Below are 21,012 nucleotides of genomic sequence, written 5' to 3'. Positions count from 1 at the left end.
AATTTGTAATCTGTCAAAGAACTAAAGGAAATATGAAAAATATATTTTGAATCTTGGCCCTTTTTAGTATATATTACTCTTTAAGATATAGCAGTACGTGCCAATAATGTTTTAAATAACAGCATAAATGGCTAATTTCCTACTAGGTGGCTATTGCCCAAAGTGTTAAACACACTGCTACATAGAGCTGAAACTGTTTCTGATGAGGACCTCTTGGGTTCTGAGATGAGACACCTGAAAATGTGTGGGAATGGGAAATACTGGTGGAACGTGAATAACTTAGGATCAAAGATAACAACTCACTGAACAGTAGAGGCGATGAGTCGATGGCAAACACATGAGAAAGATGGAAACCTTGCTAGCTTTCAGATTAATTTTTTTCTAGCTCTAGAGAAAAAAAACACACACACACACACACACACACACACACACACACACACACACACACACACAGACTTGTACAACTGCTTTGTGTCAGCCGAATACACAGATTTTGTATGTTTGTGTGTGGGAGGTGGGGGGTGGGGGGGGGGTGTTACATGCGTTCTCTAGCTGGAATAATAATTTGTGTGATAGCTAGTTATTTTCCCATCTTGTTGATGTGCCTGTCAGTCACTCAACACCTCTGCTATTTGGTGATTTTTTACCTTTGCACCTAAATTATTTATGAATTAAGTTAAGCATTGCTAGAAAGAGGGGGGGGTGGGGTGGAAAAGAGGGGTATAGAGAGAGAGAGAGAGAGAGAGAGAGAGAGAGAGAGAGAGAGAGAGAGAGAGAGAGAGAGACCTCATCATGAGAAGACTATGAACCCATAGCATTCACTCCTTTCTTTGGAGCTAAAAGAAATAAAATAGACAGAGTCCAGGGATAGACACAATATTTACTCCACTTTACAACCACCTAAGAAAATTAAAGACGTGCTGTGCCCAGTAAAAAGCCTTGGTCTGAGTGTTGCAGGTACATTGACCAGTTAGTATGTACAATTTTGTGATGCTGCACAGAGCACCTACACCACATTAAATATTGCAATTTTTACCAACCTATTGCTGCTGAACACAGCGCCACAAAACGTATATAAGATTATGTTTGATGAAATGAAAATATTATCCCAGGCACCTACCTACTAGCCATTCAATCATCGAGTAAGCTTTCCTGATCAGAATGTCCCACATCATCTTAACTGGGGCAATAGCTATATGTGGTGCATGGAGATGGGTGCTCAATGCTGAAAGGTTACAGAGAAATGAACTGAGTCATCCAACAAACCATCTGATGAAATCAGTTTTGCTATTAGTTGTTCCTCGGTCACAAATGTGACGTAATCTTTGGTAGTGTACGGAAATCCCGCGACTTTGTTGACGTCTCCGTGAAGAGCCCCACGTGAGGGTGTGGGAGTCCAGCAATCCCTCGCCGTGTCCCCGATCAGTTGCTGATCGCTTATAATTTCCGAGTGATCTCGTGAATCAATTGCACGAGGTGGCAGTATGGCTGTGACTCATTTGCCTAGATGTTGAGCACAGTTGGTAAGTCTTGTTTTGTCTCACTGTCACACATAGTATGTCCTTTATATTAGACATATAGCTATTCAGGGAGCACAGACAGTTCTAAAGAGTGTAGCGGGAGTCAAATATTCCACTAACAAGAAAGGATACAAATCTAAAACTGATGATACTCTTAGACTTTGCAGTAAACAGCATACTGAAGGTTCTGTTTTAGAAGTAAAAAGTAATGGGAAGTCATCTTATACTGGGCTCCATATGGTGATTTTGAGTTATTTATGAAAAGACTAGAATTACACACACCAAAAAATGTTTTGCATCACCTCAGTTCTGAGAGTTCCGGAACCTGTACAGAAAATTGGAATAGAGATCAACATAAACATCATTTCTGCCCTTTTTATTGCTGATGAAAACCACACATTGCATGTCGTACCACCGTATAGTGAGATCTTCAGAGGTGGTGGTCCAGATTGCTGTACACACCGGTACCTCTAACACACAGTAGCACGTCCCCTTGCATTGATGCGTGCCTGTATTTGTCGTGACAGTCTATCCACAAGTTCATTGAGGCACTGTTCGTCCAGATTGTCCCTCTCCTCAACAGCAATTCGGCATAGATCCGTCAGAGTGGTTGGTGGGTCACATCGTTAATAAACAGCCCTTTTCAGTCTATCCCAGGCACGTTTGATAGGGTTCATGTCTGGAGAACATGCTGGCCACTCTAGTCGAGCGACACCGTTATCCTGAAGGAAGTCATTCAGAAGATGTGCATAATGGGGTCGCGAATTGTCGTCCACGAAGACAAATGCCTCGCCAGTATGCTGCCAATACGGTTCCACTATCGGTCGGAGGATGACATTCACGTATTGTTCAGCTGTTACGGCACCTTCGATGACCACCAGCAGCATACGTCAGCCCCACATAAAGCCACCCAAAACAGCAGGGAACCTTCAACTTGCTACACTCGCTGGACAGTGTGTCTGATTTGTCAAACTCGACTGGGTTGCCTCCAAACACGTCTCCGATGATTGTCTGGTTGAAGGCATATGCGACACTCATCGGTGAAGAGAATGTGATAGCAATCCTGAGCGGTCCATTCGGGTGTTGTCGGCCCCATCTGCACTGCATTGCACGGCATCATGTTTGCAAAGATGGACCTCACCACAGATGTCAGGAGTGAAGTTGCGTATCATGCAGCCTATTGCATACAGTTTGAGTCGTAACACGACATCCTGAGGCTGCACGAAAAGCTTTATTCGACACAGTGGTGTTGCTGTCAGGGTTCCTCCAAACCATAATCCGTAGGTAGTGGTCATCCACTGCAGTAGTAGCACTCGGGTGGCCTGAGCGAGGAATATCATCGACAGTTCCTGTCCCTCTGTATCTCCTCTATGTCAGACCAACATCACTTTGGTTCACTCCGAGACACCTGGACACTTCCCTTGTTGAGAGCCCTTCCTGGCACAAAGTAACAATGCGGATGTGATCGACCCGTAGTATTGACCATCTGAACTAGAGACAACACGAGCCGTGTGCCTCCTTCCTGGTGGAATGACTGGAACTGATCAGCTGTCGGACCCCCTCTGTCTAATAGGCACTGTTCATGTAGTGTTGTTCACATCTCTCAACAGTCAAAGGGGCTGTGTTTGTGATACAATATCAACAGTGAAAATCTATCTTGAGGAGTTCTGGGAACCGGGGTGATGCAAAACTTTTTTAGGTGTCTGTATTATGAAATTTAAGTGGACATTTTAATTTAGTTATAGGAAATGTATTTAAGTTTGCGAATAAGGGCAGCCTGCAACTGTAGAATGGAATGACAGCAGTGAAAATTTGCGCCAGACTGAGATTTGAACCCAGATTTCCCACGTTACGTGAGTGGTCACCTTAACTGTGTTGGCTACCTGTGCACAACTCAGGATATGAGTTGGCAATGGCAAACAAGGCAACCTCCAACTGTAGAATGGAATGGTGACATTGAAAATTTGTGCAGGACTGGGAAATTTCCTGTATTTCATGACGGCTGTGGTCACTGCAGTCCCTATTCCTTAGGATATGCATGTGTGTCTAAAGAACATTGCATCATACTTCTTACAAATACACAAACTGCAATATTGCATTTAATTTAGTTTCTTAGGATATAGCCATTCTACAGCCACACTTAAGTCCCTTGTCATATCATATCATCTAACTCTCTGGCATAAAATTTGCAATGAGAATTATTGAAACTAGCAGTGCTGATGTCAATAAAATTTCTATAGACACATTGAGACTGCAAAACCATTGTGTAAATACTTCCGGTTAAAGGGGCTCTATATGTACACTGTGTAATAAGCAGTATCTGAACACCTGTCTGAAAATGACTTAAAAGTTCATGGCACCCTCTGTCAGTAATTCTGGAATTCAATATGGTGTTGGCCCATCCTTAGCCTTGATGACAGCTTCCACTCTCGCAGGCATACGTTCAGTCAGGTGCTGGGAAGTTTCTTGGGGAGTAGCAGCCCATTCTTCACAGAGTGCTGCACTGAGGAGAGGTATCGATGTCGGTCGGCGAGGCCTGGCACGAAGTCGGCGTTTCAAAATATGCCAAAGGTGTTGTATAGGATTCAGGTGAGGACTCTGTGCAGGCCAGTTCATTACAGGGATGTTGTTGTCATGAAACCGCTCCGCCACACGCCGTGCATTATGAACAGGTGCTCGATGGGTGTTGAAAGATGTAGTCACCATCCCCAAATTGTTCTTCGACAGTGGGAAGCAAGAATGTGTTTAAAACATGGATGTAGGCCTGTGCTGTGTTAGTGCCACACAAAACAAGAAGGGATGCAAGCTCGCTCCACGAAAAAAACGACCGCACCATAACATCACCGCCGCCAAATTTTACTGTTGGCACTACACATGCTGGCAGATGACATTTACCAGGCATTCACCATACCCACACCCTGTCATCAAATGACCACATTGTGTACCATGATTCATCACTCCACACAATGTTTTTCCACTGTTCAATCGTCCAATGTTTACACTCTTTACAACAAGTGAGGCATTGTTTGGCATTTACTGGCACGATGTGAGCAGCTGCTTGATCATGAAATCCAAGTTTTCTCACCTCCCGCATAACTGTCATAGTACTTGCAGTGGATCCTGATGCAATTTGGAATTCCTGTGTGATGGTCTGGATAGATGTCTGCCTATTACGAAGTACGACCCTCTTCAACTATTAGCAATCTCTGTCAGTCAACAGACGAAGTCGGCCTGTACGCTTTTGTGCTGTTCGTGTCCCTTCATGTTTCCACTTCACTATCACATAAGAAACTGTGGACCTAGGGACGTTTAGGCTTGTGGAAATCTTGCGTACAGACATACGACACAAGTGTGACACCCAATCACCTGACCACGTTCGAAGTCCATCAATTCCGCGGAGCGCCCCATTCTGCTGTCTCACGGTGTCTAATGACTACTGAGGTCGCTGATATGGAGTAGCTGGCAGTAGGTAGCAGCACAATGCACCTAATGTAAAAAATGTATGTTTTTGGGGATGTCGGGATACTTTTGATGACATAGTGTATTTATGAAATATGGGCTGGAAAGATGTACACAACGCATTGGAGTCAGTGAAAAATGTTATGTATTCTGTAATATATTGTACAGTTTCCAAGAAACGTGTTACAAAAGATTCACTTCAGTTTTTTATTGATTATTTTATTTGCAAGTGTCAGTCCAAATATGGGTCAAAATTGCTCAGTAAACTGCTAATGTGTGGCAAGGTGGAAGTGAGCGACCAGTTGTCGGTGGCAGCTCCAGTGAGATCGTCAGCGATGTGCCACTCGTGTGTGGGGCCCTCGGTATGATTGGCCAGCTACATAATGGGACCGCAAGACGTGTCAGTAAGAGGTGGTGATGACGACACAGCGAGCCTTCGTGAGCCCGAGTTTGCAAACAAATCTGACTCGGCAAGAAAATTGAGAAACATTTATCCGATAGCGTCACTGCAAAAATCTGTATACTCATAGTGGAAGTGTCTGTCTCTCTCTCTCTCTCTCTCTCTCTCTCTCTCTCTCTCTCTCTCTCTGTCTTTCTTCTTTTTTCCGCCAGTACTTAAGGGGGGTAGGATGTCAAATGGGCCATGTTAGAGCGGGAGAGACACCACAGGATATTTTAATTTCCACTGTCTATACTTTTACGAATAAATTCATAAAACTTTGTCAGCATGACCAGGAAGGATTCAGGTTTCACAATCATAGCAGTGGAAGTTCAAAAACATAACAAAATAATTTTTTTCTTACGTGTGAAAATTCATCATTTTTTCACTTCTAGTGGCTGCGTTTGTTGCTAGAGGTACACATTTCTTCATAAGTAAGGGAGATTCTTTGATGAATTTTGCACAGCTTACAAACCATACTTACAGGTGTATGAAACTCTAGAAATTATTTAATTTATGAAAAAAGGAATGTGCTGTTATATTTTAAACTTCATGTTAAGAAAAAACTCAAGTTTTATAGTTAATTATCTCAATTCTTACCACAGTTTTTAATAGATTTGGAAAATTCTAGAGTTTCATACACCTGTAAGTTTGGTTTGTATGCTGTGCAAAATTCATCGAAGAATCTCCCTTACTTATGAAGAAAAGTGTACCTATATCAACAAATGCAGCCAATGATAAGTGAAAAAACGGTGGAATACAAATGTTAAAAAATAAATTATTTTCTTATATTTTTGAACTTCCACCACTATAAGTGTAAATCCTGAATCCTTACTGGTCTGGTCATTCTGACAAAGTTTTATGAATTTATTTTTAAAAGTATAGGCAGTGGAAATTAAAAATGCCTGTGGTGTCTCTCCTGCTCGAAGTCGTCCCATTTGACGTCCTACCCCCCTTAAAAGCTTCAGAATACTGAAAACAGGAGTACCAGTATCAGCACCAGCAGGAGTCTCGCAGCCACTCTCTTCACGCTGTTGTCTCCTTTTGCAGGACCCGCGATTGGAGGGCGGTTACGAGAACGTGCCGACGCGTGACATCCACATGAAGCAGGTGGGGCTGGACCCGCAGTGGATGGAGTTCCTGCGCCTGTACGTGCGGCCGCTGCAGGAGCTCGTCTTCCTGGGATACATCCACGACGTGAGTGCGAGTCTGCTTCTCCTTACTTCAGCTCCTTTCTGTCCGAGCCACCGGCACAGTATACGTATACCGTGACGTCCGTTGTGTCGTTGTATTGCAAGGGGCCACGTATACCGTTTGTATACGTATACGTGTATGTCATCGTCGTCGTTCTTCTCTTTCCCTCGTCCATATTGGAGCACGAGAAATGTTTATGTTAGTCAAAATGTTATGACAGCGAACCGATAGTTCTGTACTGACAAGTTACTCTGTAACTGCTATATATGATCTGAAAATGGGCAGCTAGCGTGAAACTGGTCATTGAAAATAAAAAGTAGCGATCAAAGACTGAAATGCCATATTTTAATTTTTGTTTATGTTAGTGTTTACCTATTTGTTGTCGACAACACACAACTGCACAGCCACGGTATCACCTGATTCCGGAATTAATAGCTGAATATAGTATAAAGATAGTGGGTTTCGATGCTGCATTATTTGAGTTTGATATTATTCTTCTCTTAACATTTGAGACTTTAAGAACCAACTACTCTTAATCAGGCCCAAAACTTGACTTGTAACGAGAGCACTTGCGATCGGTCTGTCACAATGTAAATAATAAGGCTCTACGCCACTATAAGAAAGTATCACTGTTCATGAAATAACAAAATATACGAATCAACTTCTTTATATTTTTCCTTTTTATCCAAACAAATGCTTTCAAATGTTTATTTCACACCCACAAATCATTCGCACCTCAATGTAGAGTGTAAACATCTGAATGAAAAATAGTACACTGTTAACCACGTATGAGCTTTTAGGTTGCTAGGCTACTTCCATCAACAGGAGTTATATTGGATTTTAAAAATGATCTTTCTACCCAAACTTACGTCCTCCACAATGGCTCATCAAATATTCTACCTGTGGTGTCACCGCCAGACACCACGTCATTTGCTACGACCTAGCAAGGCGCCATATTCAGTTACTATGTCTTCTGAACAGATAATATTGTGACTCATGTACCGTCAAGAGCGACATTCATCATTAATGGATTAAAGTTAATTTTCAACTAATTTCATCCGCTTTCTGAATTCTAATTCCTTGTCATGTTCCAGACCTTACGTCAGTATAGTCCTTCCCTCCTCACGGCAGCCTGCGTGAGCTAAAACGTGTGCATTTCGGCCTCCTCTAGTAACACGATGTTGGCTCTTCAGCCAACACTGCACTATCCCTTCGCAACAATTAAGAATTCGCGTAAATTGTGTTTTCACAAGTTTAAAGCAAACCATCGGCGGCACGAAAGCAGTCTGGATACCGCAGCACACTCGCGATGCTTACTAGCCTGTCACGAAATTGACCTGCATACATCTACCACCAATTTCAAGGTCATACTTCACCCTAGACGATTGTGTGCAATTGAATTTCATCAAATCAATTATTTCTGGAATCTTAATCACTGATCCCGACACTGACCATCCATAAATGCACAATTAACACTTTTTTTCTTTCCTTTCTAAGAGTATATGAATGACATCACATCATCTACATAGTTATTAAAATGTTATTCCAAATGATCTCAAACATTTATCGTCATTATATTTTAACAGTAATCAGAAAAAAATATGATTTACTATCAGAAAGTAACACATAACAGATTGCAAATCGCACATAACTGGATGACAGCATTGCATAGCGTCGGGACGTAATCACGCTAGCAAAACTATATAAAGAAATCCCCCAAAATCTCAATTTCTCCATACCAGCTGACAGATACAAATAAGATATTCAAGACCTCATAGATCAATCCCAACCTGTAATGTTATATGGCCCTCTAATGTTATGCACTCTAAGACAAAAAATGCACCGTGAAGAAATTATCCAAATGCAATGGTAACCAATAGGCATGATGTACATGTACAGACAGACAAATGATTACCATTTCAGAAAGATTGAATGATTTATTCAACAGAAGAGTTTCACAAATTGAGGAAAACTGTAACATATTGCTGCATTTCTGGCCATTATGCAAGTATTAGTGTTGTCCAGAAAATAATGCGCCACATTTTTTTTTTCCCAGCCAAAAACAATGCTATGAATGCAAAATGTTACGTATGTATTATTTGAAGTCTCCTGAGGGAGCGCGCCAAGTTTCTGTCACTTCCGACAGATAGGGTAGCTGCAGGACAGTTTCAAAATGGCATCTGTAGGTTATAAATGTTACAAGCAATGTCCTTGAATTTCTCACTGTGGGGAATACCCACAAATGCTTGTGCAAAGTGTACGGAGGATCTGTTGTCAACAGAAGTACAGTTAGTCACTGGGCATGGAGAATGAAGTCAGCAGACGGCGGTTCAGCAGACTCCACGATTTGCAGCGGTCGGGGAGACCATCCATGGCTGTCACACCCGACATGTTGCAGCGAGCTATTGTTGTAATTTATGAGGACAGACGCATTACGACTCTGCAGTTGGTGCTGCATCTGTTGGTCGGCAAAGGAAGTGTGGATGTAATTATTTGCACTCTCGGATAATCAAAAGTGTGTACGACATGGGTACCGCGGTGTCAAACAGTGGATCAAAAATCACACAGAAAAAACATTTGGCTCGATTTGTTGCAACATTTTGAAGCTGAGGGGGAGGCCTTAATTTCCCATATTGTGACAGGTGATGGAGCCCGGGTTCACCATTTTGAGCCTGAAACAAAACGACAGTTGGTGGAATGGCGCCATTCTGACTCCCCACTGAAGAAAAAAACTCAAAAGTGAACGCTTCCGCTGGTAAGGTCACGATCACCGCATTCTGGGACTGGGAGGGTGTGATTCTCATTGATGTGATGCGAAGAGGTGGTACCATTAAATTCAGAGGCATATGTCAACACAAAGCAAAGAAACTGCAAAAAGGTGGGAATTTAAGGAGATGGGGCCTGAATAAACTGACAGAACCAGAGATTGTAGAGAGTTTCAGGGAGAGCATTATGGAACGATTGATAAGAATGGGGGACAGAAATACAGTAAAATAAGAATGGGTAGCTTTGAGAGATGAAACAGTGAAGGCAGCAGAGGATCAAGTAGGCAAAAGGGTGAGGGCTGGTAGAAATTCTTGGGTAACAGAAGAGATACTGAATTTAACTGATGAAAGGAGAAAATATAAAAATGCAGTAAATGAAGCAGGCAAAAAGCAATACAAACGTCTCAAAAATGAGATTGACAGGAAGTGCAAAATGGCTAAGCAGGGATGGCTAGAGGACAAATGTAAGTATGTAGAGGCATATATCACTAGGGGTAAGATAGATACTGCCTACAGGAAAATAAGAGACCTTTGGAGAAAAGAGAACCACCAGTATGAATATCAAGAACTCAGATGGAAAAAAAAAAAAAAAAAATCCTAAGCATAGAAGGGAAAGCAGAAAGGTGGAAGGTGTATATAGAGGGTCTATACAAGGGAGATGTATTTGAGGGCAATGTTATGGAAATGGTAGATAAGGAGGAGGATACGATACTGCATGAAGAGTCTGACAGAGCACTGAAAGACCTGAATCGAAACAAGGCCCCGGGAGTAGACAACATTCCATTAGAACTACTGACAGCCTTGGGAGATCCAGTCCTGACAAAACTCTATCATCTGGTGAGCAAGATGTATGAGACAGGCGAAATACCCTCAGACTTCAAGAAGAATGTAATAATACCAATCCCAAAGAAAGCAGGTGTTGACAGGTGTGAAAATTACCGAACTATCTGTTTAATAAGTCACAGTTGCAAAATACTAACGCGAATTCTTTACAGACGAATGGAAAAACTGGTAGAAGCTGACCTCGGGGAATATCAGTTTGGATTCCGCAGAAATGTTTGAACATGTGAGGCAATACTGACCTTACGACTTATCTTAGAAGAAAGATTAAGGAAAGGCAAACCAACTTTTCTAGCATTTGTAGACTTAGAGAAAGCTTTTGACAGTGTTGACTGGAATACTCTCTTTCAAATTCTGAAGGTGCCAGGGGTAAAATACAGGGAGCGAAAGGCTATTTACAATTTGTACAGAAACCAGATTGTAGTTATAAGAGTCGAGGGACATGAAAGGGAGGCAGTGGCTGGGAAGGGAGTGAGACAGAGTTGTAGCCTCTCCCCGATGTTATTCAATCTATATATTGAGCAAGCAGTAAAGGAAACAAAAGATAAATTCGGAGTAGGTATTAAAATCCACGGAGGAGAAATAAAAACTTTGAGGTTTGCCGATGACATTGTAATTCTGTCAGAGACAGCAAAGCACTTGAAAGAGCAGTTGAACGAAATGGACAGTGTCTTGAAAGGAGGATATAAGATGAACATCAACAAAAGCAAAACGAGGATAATGGAATGTAGTCGAATTAAGTCGGGTGATGCTGAGGGAATTAGATTAGGAAATGAGACACTTAAAGTAGTAAAGTAGTTTTGCTATTTGGGGAGCTAAATAACTGATGATGGTCGAAGTAGAGAGGATATAAAACGTAGACTGGCAATGGCAAGGAAAGCGTTTCTGAAGAAGAGAAATTTGTTAACATTGAGTATAGATTTAAGTGTCAGGAAGTCATTTCTGAAAGTATTTGTATGGAGTGTTGCCACGTAGGGAAGTGAAACATGGTCGATAAATAGTTTGGACAAGAAGAGAATAGAAGCTTTCAAAATGTGGTGCTACAGAAGAATGCTGAAGATTAGATGGGTAGATCACATAACTAATGAGGAGGTATTGAATAGAATTGGGGAGAAGTGAAATTTGTGGCACAACTTGACTAGAAGAAGGGATCCGTTGGTAGGACACGTTCTGAGGCATCGAGGGATCACCAATTTAGTATTGGAGGGCAGTGTAGAGGGTAAAAATCGTAGAGGGAGACCGAGAGATGAATACACTAAGCAGATTCAGAAGGATGTAGGTTGCAGTAGGTACTGGGAGATGAAGAAAATTGCACAGGATAGAGTAGCATGGAGAGCTGCATCAAACCAGTCTCAGGACTGTAGACCACAACAACAACAAAAGAACTATTGAAGTTAGCACTGCTACTCCTACTGATGTTCCTGTTGCTGCCACAAATGATGATGATGATGATGATAATGATGATGATAATAATAATAATAATAATACACTAGACTCTCGCTAATCCAGCCATTCCTGGCACATGTAGGTGCCAGATTGGCAGAAATGCTAGATATTAAGTGTCTAAAGTTTATCTTATTCATTTTGTTTTTTATTTATTTTGTAAACATAGGGGGTATAGTGTACTGTACTTTCTTAAACCAAAGGATACAATTTTAAAACATAGAGCATATTCATTCATTCTTTCATATTATTTTTGCCCTTATGGACAGTGTTTGAACTCAAATATCTTATGACAACACAATTTTCACTTCTTTTCTTTCTTCCTTTACTCTTCCCAAAAACTCATCATCCTTTGTCTATGCTCTTGTTTCGTGTGTTCCGTCCATAATGCTCCTGTCTTCTTCTTCTCATTTACCTTAAATTTTGTGTTCCTAATTTTGTTCCTTAATTCCTTCTTGTCTTTCTTCATTTGTTTGTTGATCCACAGCTGCCTTATGTCTGCCTCTATTTCATGATACCAATTTGTTTTCAGGCTTGAGTGTTTTACTACACTAAACATTCTCTTTGTAAGTCTATTGTTGTCCATCCTCTGTATGTGTCCGTAGAAATTTAGTCTGCGTTTTCTGATCGTGTCTGTGACTCTGTCAGTGTGTTGGTATGACTCATTGGTAGGTCTTTTCATCCATATGCCATCTTGTGTATTGGTCCGAATATTTTCCTGAGAATTTTGTGTTCTATTTTTTATGTATCTATAATGCCCGATGCTCCAATTGTGGTCGTTTCTGATGCATATAGTGCTTCTGGTAATTCAACTGTTTTATAGTGTCTAATTTTGGCCTGTCTTGATATGTTTTTCTTATTATAATGTGACCACATGAGTTTGTGTGCTTTCTGGAGTCTTTCTGTTCATTCTATGTTTGATGCCTTGTTTGATCCTCCTATTTGTATTTATACCCCTAAATATTTAAATTTTTCAACTCTTTTTACAGATCCATACATCATTTCCATGATGTGTACATTGGTTTGTCATTCCATGTATTGAGTCTTCTGTAGACCTGTTTTGGCAGCTATTTCATGTGGATGTTCCAGTGCTTCCTTTGCCTCCTGTGTGTTATTAGTAAGTATGGCTGTGTCATCTGCAAATGCCGGACATTTTGTGATTGTTCTTGTTTCACGTGTTCTTCCTAGCTGTTTTCCTTTAACTTGTTCTTCCCATTGTTTGACAAATTTTGTCTAAGACTACATTAAACAGGATTGGTGAAAGCCCATCTCCTTGTTGGACACCTGTTTGTATCTGGAAGGGTTCCGAAATTTCTCCCACGAACTTAATCTTCGGAGTGGTGTCTCTGAGCGTCTGTTGTATAATCACCCTGGTTTTTCTGTCGGTGCCATATACTTCCAGTATGTCAAACAGGATATACTTTATTAAATCCAAAACTACATTAATTTTCAAAGAAAACTTAGTCCTTGAGTGTATACTGTACATAATTCTACAGTTGTATCACTCACTATGAAACATGTCACTAATTTTTAACTGTCGCAATGATGATACGTGACGGTTGCACGCTTTATCACGCAATCGCTTACGAGCATTACATCGGTACTGCATGTATCTGGTTGTTGCATAATGTACTCCAGGAAGACTTCGGCAGCTTCAGAACCGGCAGTGTGCAAAATCTTCATGATCTCTCCACCTGTGTCCTCTTATTCATCACTTTCATCATTACTTTCTTGCACGCTTTTGATTATTTCTTCATCTTTTTAAGTTTCACCCACATCACAGTTGTCCTCATTCAGTCACTTAGTACAAGGTGTACAACTTTGCTTCCCCAACATTTGAAGCTTCAATGAAACAAATTGGTTACACATGTATCACTCAAAGTATTTTCCATCACTGGCCACTACTTTCTCCCATCTTTCAGGCAGTGTTCGAATCATGTGTCAAAAAAATTGTTCATCTTTTGAAGTGATCCACGAATCAATCCGTGACTTCATGAGATTGGAAGTGTTGGTCAGCCAGGCCATACGACACTGTTCTAAACAGGTGACAGTCAGAGGGGGCAATGTCTGGAGAATACGGCGGCTGGGGTAGGATTTCCCATTTTAACATTTCCAAGTATGTTTTGATCTCTTTTGCAACGTGGGGTTGAGCATTGTTGTGCTGCAAAATCACTTTATCGTGCCTCTCGCTGTATTGTGGCCGTTCGTCTTTTATTGCTCTGCTCAAATGCATTAATTGTATTCGATAACGAGCACCTGTGATTGTTTCACTTGGTTTTAACACCTCACAGTACATGATGCCGAGCTGGTCCCACCAAATGCAGAGCAAGATCTTGGAGCCGTGAATATTTGGTTTGGCCATCGACGTGGAAGTGTGGCTGGGATATCTCCATGATTTTTTGCACGTAGGGTTATCATAATGAACCCATTTTTTATCCCCGGTCACAATGCGATGCAGAAATCCCTTCCATTTTTGCTTCTGAAGCAACTGTTCGCAAACACACAAATGCCGTTCGACTTCTCTCAGTTTCAGCTCACACGGACCTGAGTTCTTTCTTTCTGATTCATGCCCATAGCCTTTAGATGTTTGAAATGGCTTGCTTTGTCACTCCCACTAATCGTGCCAATTCTTCTTTAGTTTGACACGAGTTTTCACTCTCCAGTTCTGTATCTTCAAAAATATTCTCTCCTCCACCACTATGCCAGTCTACGGTGTTATAATCACCATTCTTGATTGAAGTGTTGAAACCACTCACGATATGTTCTTTCACTAATAGTGTCCTTACGATACGTATCTGAGAGCATTCGATGAGACTGAGCTTCTGTTTTCTTCACATTGAAACAAAACAGTAACACCTCTCAAAAATGATGAGTATTAGGCTTGTAAACTGACATTTTCAATCGAGAACAACTTTATGATGCAGACACAAATTGACCAATGTTTCAATAAGGTTATGTTGACCGAGTTCCGAGCTAACTGCCTGACGTATGTGATCTGTTTCTTTCGACCGCTACTTACCGTTGTCGCCACCTATCGGCAAACGGCAGAAGCAGAGTTGTACACCTTGTAACGTCTTCGTTATCAATTTCTTCTCCTCTTGGAAGGTTGTGAAACATGTCAGTATACAAAGTATTTGATGATTCAGAATTGATTGGCTCACCGCTGTCACTCACTATTGGGTCCAACTCGACATCAATGGATGGCCACAATTTTCTCAGCTCTTCACTATGGTAGTGCTCTCCACTTTATCCCATGCTTTGGCTGCTTGGGAAATATCATCACGTATGTTAATTGCTTTTCACGCCTTCAGCATAGTCTCGATAGAGTCATTTTCACTATTGTTCAGCAAGGTGACAAGAAACGAATGTCGATAATGACGTTTAATTAATTCCAAAATTCCCAGGTCCACGGGCTGAATTAGGGCCGTCACATTGGGTGGGAGAAAGAGTGCTTGTATACCAACGGACTTCAGAGAAACATCTGAAGGACGACTGGGAGCATTGTCAATTATAAGGATAGCTTTCAGTGGAAGCTTTTTCTTCTTTAGCTCTTCTCTCACTGCCGGTACAAATGTTTCGTGGAACCACCGAGAGAATCTTTCTCTGTCCATCCACGCTTTCTTCTGAGCGCAATATTGCACTGGTGGAGTATTTATGTCAGTGTGTTGAAAATAACATGGATTTTGGGATTTTCCAATCACCATAAGCGGTAGTTTGTGACTCCCATTTGCATTACAACACGCCATTAACATTATGCGCCGCTTCTGTTGCCCGTAACCAAGAGCTTCCTTCTAATTCTTGGCAACTAATGTTTCTGAAGGAAGCATCTTGTAAAAGAGTCCTGTTTCATCAGCATTATACAAGGCATCTGCAGTTAAATCTTCTTCCTCTATTATCTTCCGTATCTCGCTTACAAACTCGTCAGCATCCTTATTGTTAGCTGAGCAGCTTTCCCCGGTGACTGTCAGCTGCCAAATGCCGTGTCGTTTTTTCCAGTTTGATAGCCGACCTTCGCTTGCTGCAAACAAGTTACTACCGCTAAGTTGTTTGTTAAATGCAGCTGCTTTTTCCTTTATAATCAGGCCACTGACTGGAATTCCTTTGCTGAGTTGTTGTATGAACCATCTATAAACAGCTATGTCCATTTCTTCATTTTCACTCTTTTGCATAACCTTCCGCTTTCTCAACTCACTATCCATTTGGGTTGAGTACTGTTGAATAACGTCTTCTGTCTTTTTGATGTCATAAATAGTTGCCCGTCCAATATTTAACTCGGCAGCAATGGCTTTCTGCGAAGAACCTCAAATTTAACTTATCTAAAATTTCGAGTTTCTGCTTGAGGTCTAGCGTAATGTGTTTCCTTTTAGAATATGTGATTCAGAACTGTCATGAAAGCTATGATTTGAAGTACAGTATATGAAGCATTGCTTAACGAAGCATTGTTGTGCATGATAATTCATTGTGCACGTTTTTAGATGTGCGCTGTATTACTGAGGGGCCGGACTACTGAGGGCCAGATTAGTGAGAGTCTAATGTAATAATAATAACAATAACAATAATAATAACAATAATTGTGATAGTGTCAGATGCAAAATCTGTTTATATGTGTACAAAAGTGATATTTTATGATGTAGTAAGTTCTCAAGGACAGAAATTCAGGTTGGTTTGACCAGCTAAGAGCATTGAGAAATAAGGAAGACCAGCAACAAGAGGCATGATACATCTACATCTACATCTACATCTACATCTACATATATACTCCACTAGCCACCAAGCGGTGTGTGGCGGAGGGCACAATTCACACCAAAGTCATATTTCTCCCCCTCCGTTCCACTTGCGTATCGCGCGAGGGAAAAATGACTGTCTGAACATCTCAGTACGAGCTCTTATTTCCCTTATCTTTGAATGATGATCATTACGCGATTTGAAAGCTGGTAGTAATAATATATGCTCTACATCCTCGGCAAAGATTGGATTCCGGAATTTAGTGAGCAGCCCCTTCTGTTTCGTGCGTCGTCTATCTGCAAGTGCGTCCCACTTCAAACTTTCTATGAGATTTGTAACACTCTCGCGATGGCTGAATGTACCGGTTACGAATCTTGCCGCTCTTCTTTGGATGTTCTCAATCTCTTGAATCAAACCCAACTGGTAAGGGTCCCTTTAACTCGATATGACAAGTAAAAGAGCCTGCTTCAAATATGAGTATCTGGAAGACTCAATAATTACTGAAATAAACTGTGCTTGCTTCAGTGCAAATCAAATAACACAGTTACATCTGTTGTAAATGGTATGGTTGTGAGTAAAGACTGTGAAGTCTTTTTGTTAAATGGCATTCTCATTGTATCATTGATGCAGTCCATCAATGTAAAACTTTGCTCATGCATTACAGTGTGATGTGCAGGTGTAGCCGCATGCTTTGCAAGCTGTTTTCTCATGCCTGTAACTATTTTCTTCTGGTGACTTATTATGTCATTTCCCTTCTATGTCTCATAGTAAATTTCACCATACAGATCGCACAGTCTTAATTCTCTTCTTGATAAACAGGAAGATTTTCAACAATTTGCTGTTTTCTTTGGACTGATTTTTCCTGTAATAAATGCAGGGAATATTACTGCATTATTTATCAAAATTATAGCTTTAACATATGACATAATACATACAAACAAATTACGGTGGCAACTGAACACCGAAGTCCAGAAACATGGTATGGTTTATGGAACCAAAAATATTAAAAGTGTTTCCAATAAAACTGATGTTATCTATTGAGCTTGAGATGACACAGTTTAATTTTGTGAGAGAAGGAAGCGTAATGCCAACACTCCTCACATTTGTGCAACGAACGAAAAAATGCATACGAATTCTCCAAGACAGAAAGCTATGAGAGTCAAATGAGTAGTAAATTTATAAACATTGTGAAGAAAAAAAATCTTTCAGAGTGTCTTTCATATGCTGTATTATTTGTTTTATTCTTCTTTGTTTTTTGAACTGTTATGTGGACTTTACCCAGTGTAGTGCATTTCGTTTTGGCCTCTCATTATTTTTCCTGTATCTATCTTTTCATTCTTCTCGGTCCTTATAAAGTCTCTGTATTGAAGTTGGAGCACGGATTACCAGAGTATTATCTTTGACCTCATCGTTCACAATGGTCTCTGCTCACCCATCCTCATAACGGGCATGTTCCTGAGATCTGAGTGAGCTGCCCTCCTTTCTAACCTTTTCCAACCGACTGCTCTTTCCTCCCTGAGAGAGAAGGCAAGCAAGTAAGGTTAGCTAATTCTGCAGGCTGTCGTGGCCGTTGTCACTGTAGATAAAATCTTCCGGGTTATTAGGCTGTGTCATATTTCTACTAAAATGATCAACATTTCAACCCCTCTGCTGGGATCTCCCTCAGGATCTTCTGGTGTCCACTACTGCTGGAACACTGTCAGAGACTAGTGTTGCGTTTTCGTATAAAGGGGAGTTTTCTCGCGTTCGTGCTGGAGAAGTCATGGTATTGGTTGAAATTCATATGGCTACCAGTGGTGGGCCATAGTCATAGGCTAATATTCCCACTCTGATGTAGAAGAAGGGGAGTTGTTGCCTATCTTCTGTGGATACCATTGGTGGCCCATCGTCATTGGATAGAAAGGCACTATTCCACACTTACACTGGAGAAGCGGTATTGGTTGAAATTCCTGCTACTGCTATTGGTTGGTCTTCATCATTGGCTAGCTTCAAAACGTACAGCGCAACAGAGGGGGAATGTTTAACCAAAATATTATTGTCCGCTGAGGTTAGTTGCAGTGTATTGTTTATGTGCACACCGCGGCCGCATATTCACTTCCTTGATGGCAGGGATCCACGATGCCGGAAGCCTAAAGCCATCCTCTCTATTGAAATTACATGCATTCTTGGAAATTTCAACCGCTTCTCGGACTTTCCTTCTATAAACCTTTGTTTCCTTAGCCAGTACACATACATTATTAAAATCGATGTCAGAGCCAAAGTTTTCACAATGTTTCGCTACTGCCAATTTTGGGCTTTGTTTTAGCCGCTTGTGCCGTTCGTGTTCTTCCCGTTTCGCCTATATACACTTGGCCGCAGCCACATGTCACTTGATAGACGCCTGCATTGTGGAGGAAATTGGGTGCATCCATTCCCGTCAGAAAAATTCTCCTTAGTAAGAGGACGCGACACTCGTCTCTGACAGTGTTCTGGCAGTAATGGACACCAGAAGATCCAGAGGAAGATCGTAGCAGAGGGGTTGAAATGTCGATCATTTTAGCAGAAATATGATGTGGCCTAATAATCCAGAAGATTTTACCTGCAAGTAAGGCTAGCATTGTGTACTTTTTTATGCGTCTACTGGCAGTACCTAACTACATTATTAATTAAAAGTACCTGGACACCCCTACGTATTGTGTAATTGAGCACTGGATGTCACAAGAAGTGGATGTGCATATAAAAGGAAGTGGGGACTTTTGTTTTGGGAGAAGCAGTGACAGAGGAATGGTTCAGTCAGAAGAGCTCCACGACTTCAAATGTGGACAAGGAGTGGCAGATCCATCAGCGAGAAATGAGTCTTTCTAAAGCTCCCCCAGCTGACTATTGGTAATGTGACTGTGAAGTGGAAACATGAAGGAACAACCACAGGCAAGCTGAGACCAAGTAGGCCTAACACACTGACACGCTTTGAGGAGTGCGGATGTAAAATGTGACACGGACTCGGCAGAAGGAATCACTCGAAAGTTCTGAAGTGCTACCTCGAGTTCACCTAGCACAGTGATGTGTGTAGGGAATTGAAAAGAAGGGAATACAGTGGTTGAGGCAGTTAGCAGTCACCGGTTTTACTCCTGACGCCAGTTGTGGAGATTGCCATCCGAAGTTCGAGAATTTTATTCGAACTGACGCGGCTCGAAATCTGAGAAGATTTTATTCAGATCCTCATAAGCCACACAATTTCACAGTTAGTGCTAAGCGAAGCTCGAGGTGATGTGAAAAGTGACGCCACTGGACAATGTATGCACGATTGGAAACAGTGGCGGCCTTTTGCGTTGGGGGAGGGGGGGGGGGGGGGCACGTGAACATCCTGAGTTTTGACACCTTGTGGATTTGTCGGCTATTTGTCTCCGAATGCTGTTAAATGTACCATAGATACAGTAAACTGAAATACGTGGCACTAAATCTGCTATGTATTGCTACTCCTCTAGACTCTGTGAAACTAGGCATCAGGGTTGCGAGCATACCTTCAGCTGTGCGCACTCTGCGGAGCTTTCGTGCGTGCACGACTGGTGTGATGTCATTGCCTTGTGGGTCAAATACACACAGATTTGATAAACGGCATGCACAGTTCACGGTGTGCAGTGCTAGCCCTTACCATTCGACTACAAGTTTACGTCAATGCCACTGGGTGTTAGCACACAGCAACAGACTTTTATCCCCATTCGCTTGGCATAAATCCTGCTAGATGGTAGCACTCACCTCACATATGCAATTTCACTCACTACAAAGTAAAATTAAATTTGACATCAATATATGTTGTACGCTATGTTATCGAAAGTATCTGGAACCCCCAAAAACATACATTTTTCATGTTAAGTGTGTTGTTGTGCCATCTGCTGCCAGGTACTCCATATCAGCGACCTCAGTGGTCATTAGACATCGTGAGTGAGCAGAATGGGGCATTCTGCAGAACTCACGAGCTTCGAACGTGGTCAGGTGATTGGGTGTCACTTGTGTCACATGTCTAAACGTCAGATTTCCACACTCCTAAACATCCCTAGTTCCACTGTTTCTGATGTGATAGTAAAGTGGAAACGTGAAGGGACAGGCCGACCTCGTCTGTTGTCTGACAGAGATCGCCGACAGTTGAAGAGAGTCGTAATGCGTAATAGGAAAAGATCTATCCAGACCATCACACAGGAATTCCAAACTGCATCAGGATCCACTGCAAGTGCTATGACAGTTAGGCGGGAGGTGAGAAAACTTGGATTTCGTGGTCGAGTGGCTGCTTATGAGCCACACATCACGCCAGTAAATACCAAACGATGCCTTGCTCGGTGTAAGAAGCGTAAACACTGGATGGTTGAACAGTGGAAAAACATTGTGTGGAATGATGAATCATGGTACACAATGTGGCAAGGTGTGGGTATGACGAATGCCCGGTGAATGTCATCTACCAGCGTGTGCAGTGCCAACAGTAAAATTCGGAGGCAGTTGTGTTATGGTGTGGTCGTGTTTTTCATGGAGGGGGTGTGCACCACTTGTTGTTTCTCGTGGTACTATCACAGCACAGGCCTACATTGATGTTTTAAGCACCTTCTTGCTTCCCACTGTTGAACAGCAATTCGGGGATGGTGATTGCATTTTTCAG

The 21,012-nt window shown here is 41.7% G+C and overlaps 1 protein-coding gene across 1 annotated transcript in view; it reads left to right on the top strand.

Moving 5' to 3' along the window:
* LOC126108948 (procollagen-lysine,2-oxoglutarate 5-dioxygenase) overlaps nucleotides 1-21,012 on the top strand; it is a 466,456-nt gene that overhangs the window by 430,021 nt on the left and 15,423 nt on the right. The window contains exon 14 of the mRNA XM_049914331.1: nucleotides 6,469-6,615. Within this exon, the coding sequence (XP_049770288.1) occupies nucleotides 6,469-6,615 (147 nt within the window). The remainder of the gene's footprint in view (nucleotides 1-6,468; nucleotides 6,616-21,012) is intronic.

This window comes from Schistocerca cancellata, chromosome 11 (assembly GCF_023864275.1).
Source record: "Schistocerca cancellata isolate TAMUIC-IGC-003103 chromosome 11, iqSchCanc2.1, whole genome shotgun sequence".
NCBI classification, from domain to species: Eukaryota; Metazoa; Arthropoda; class Insecta; order Orthoptera; family Acrididae; genus Schistocerca; species Schistocerca cancellata.
This window is presented reverse-complemented; position numbering and strand designations above follow the sequence as displayed.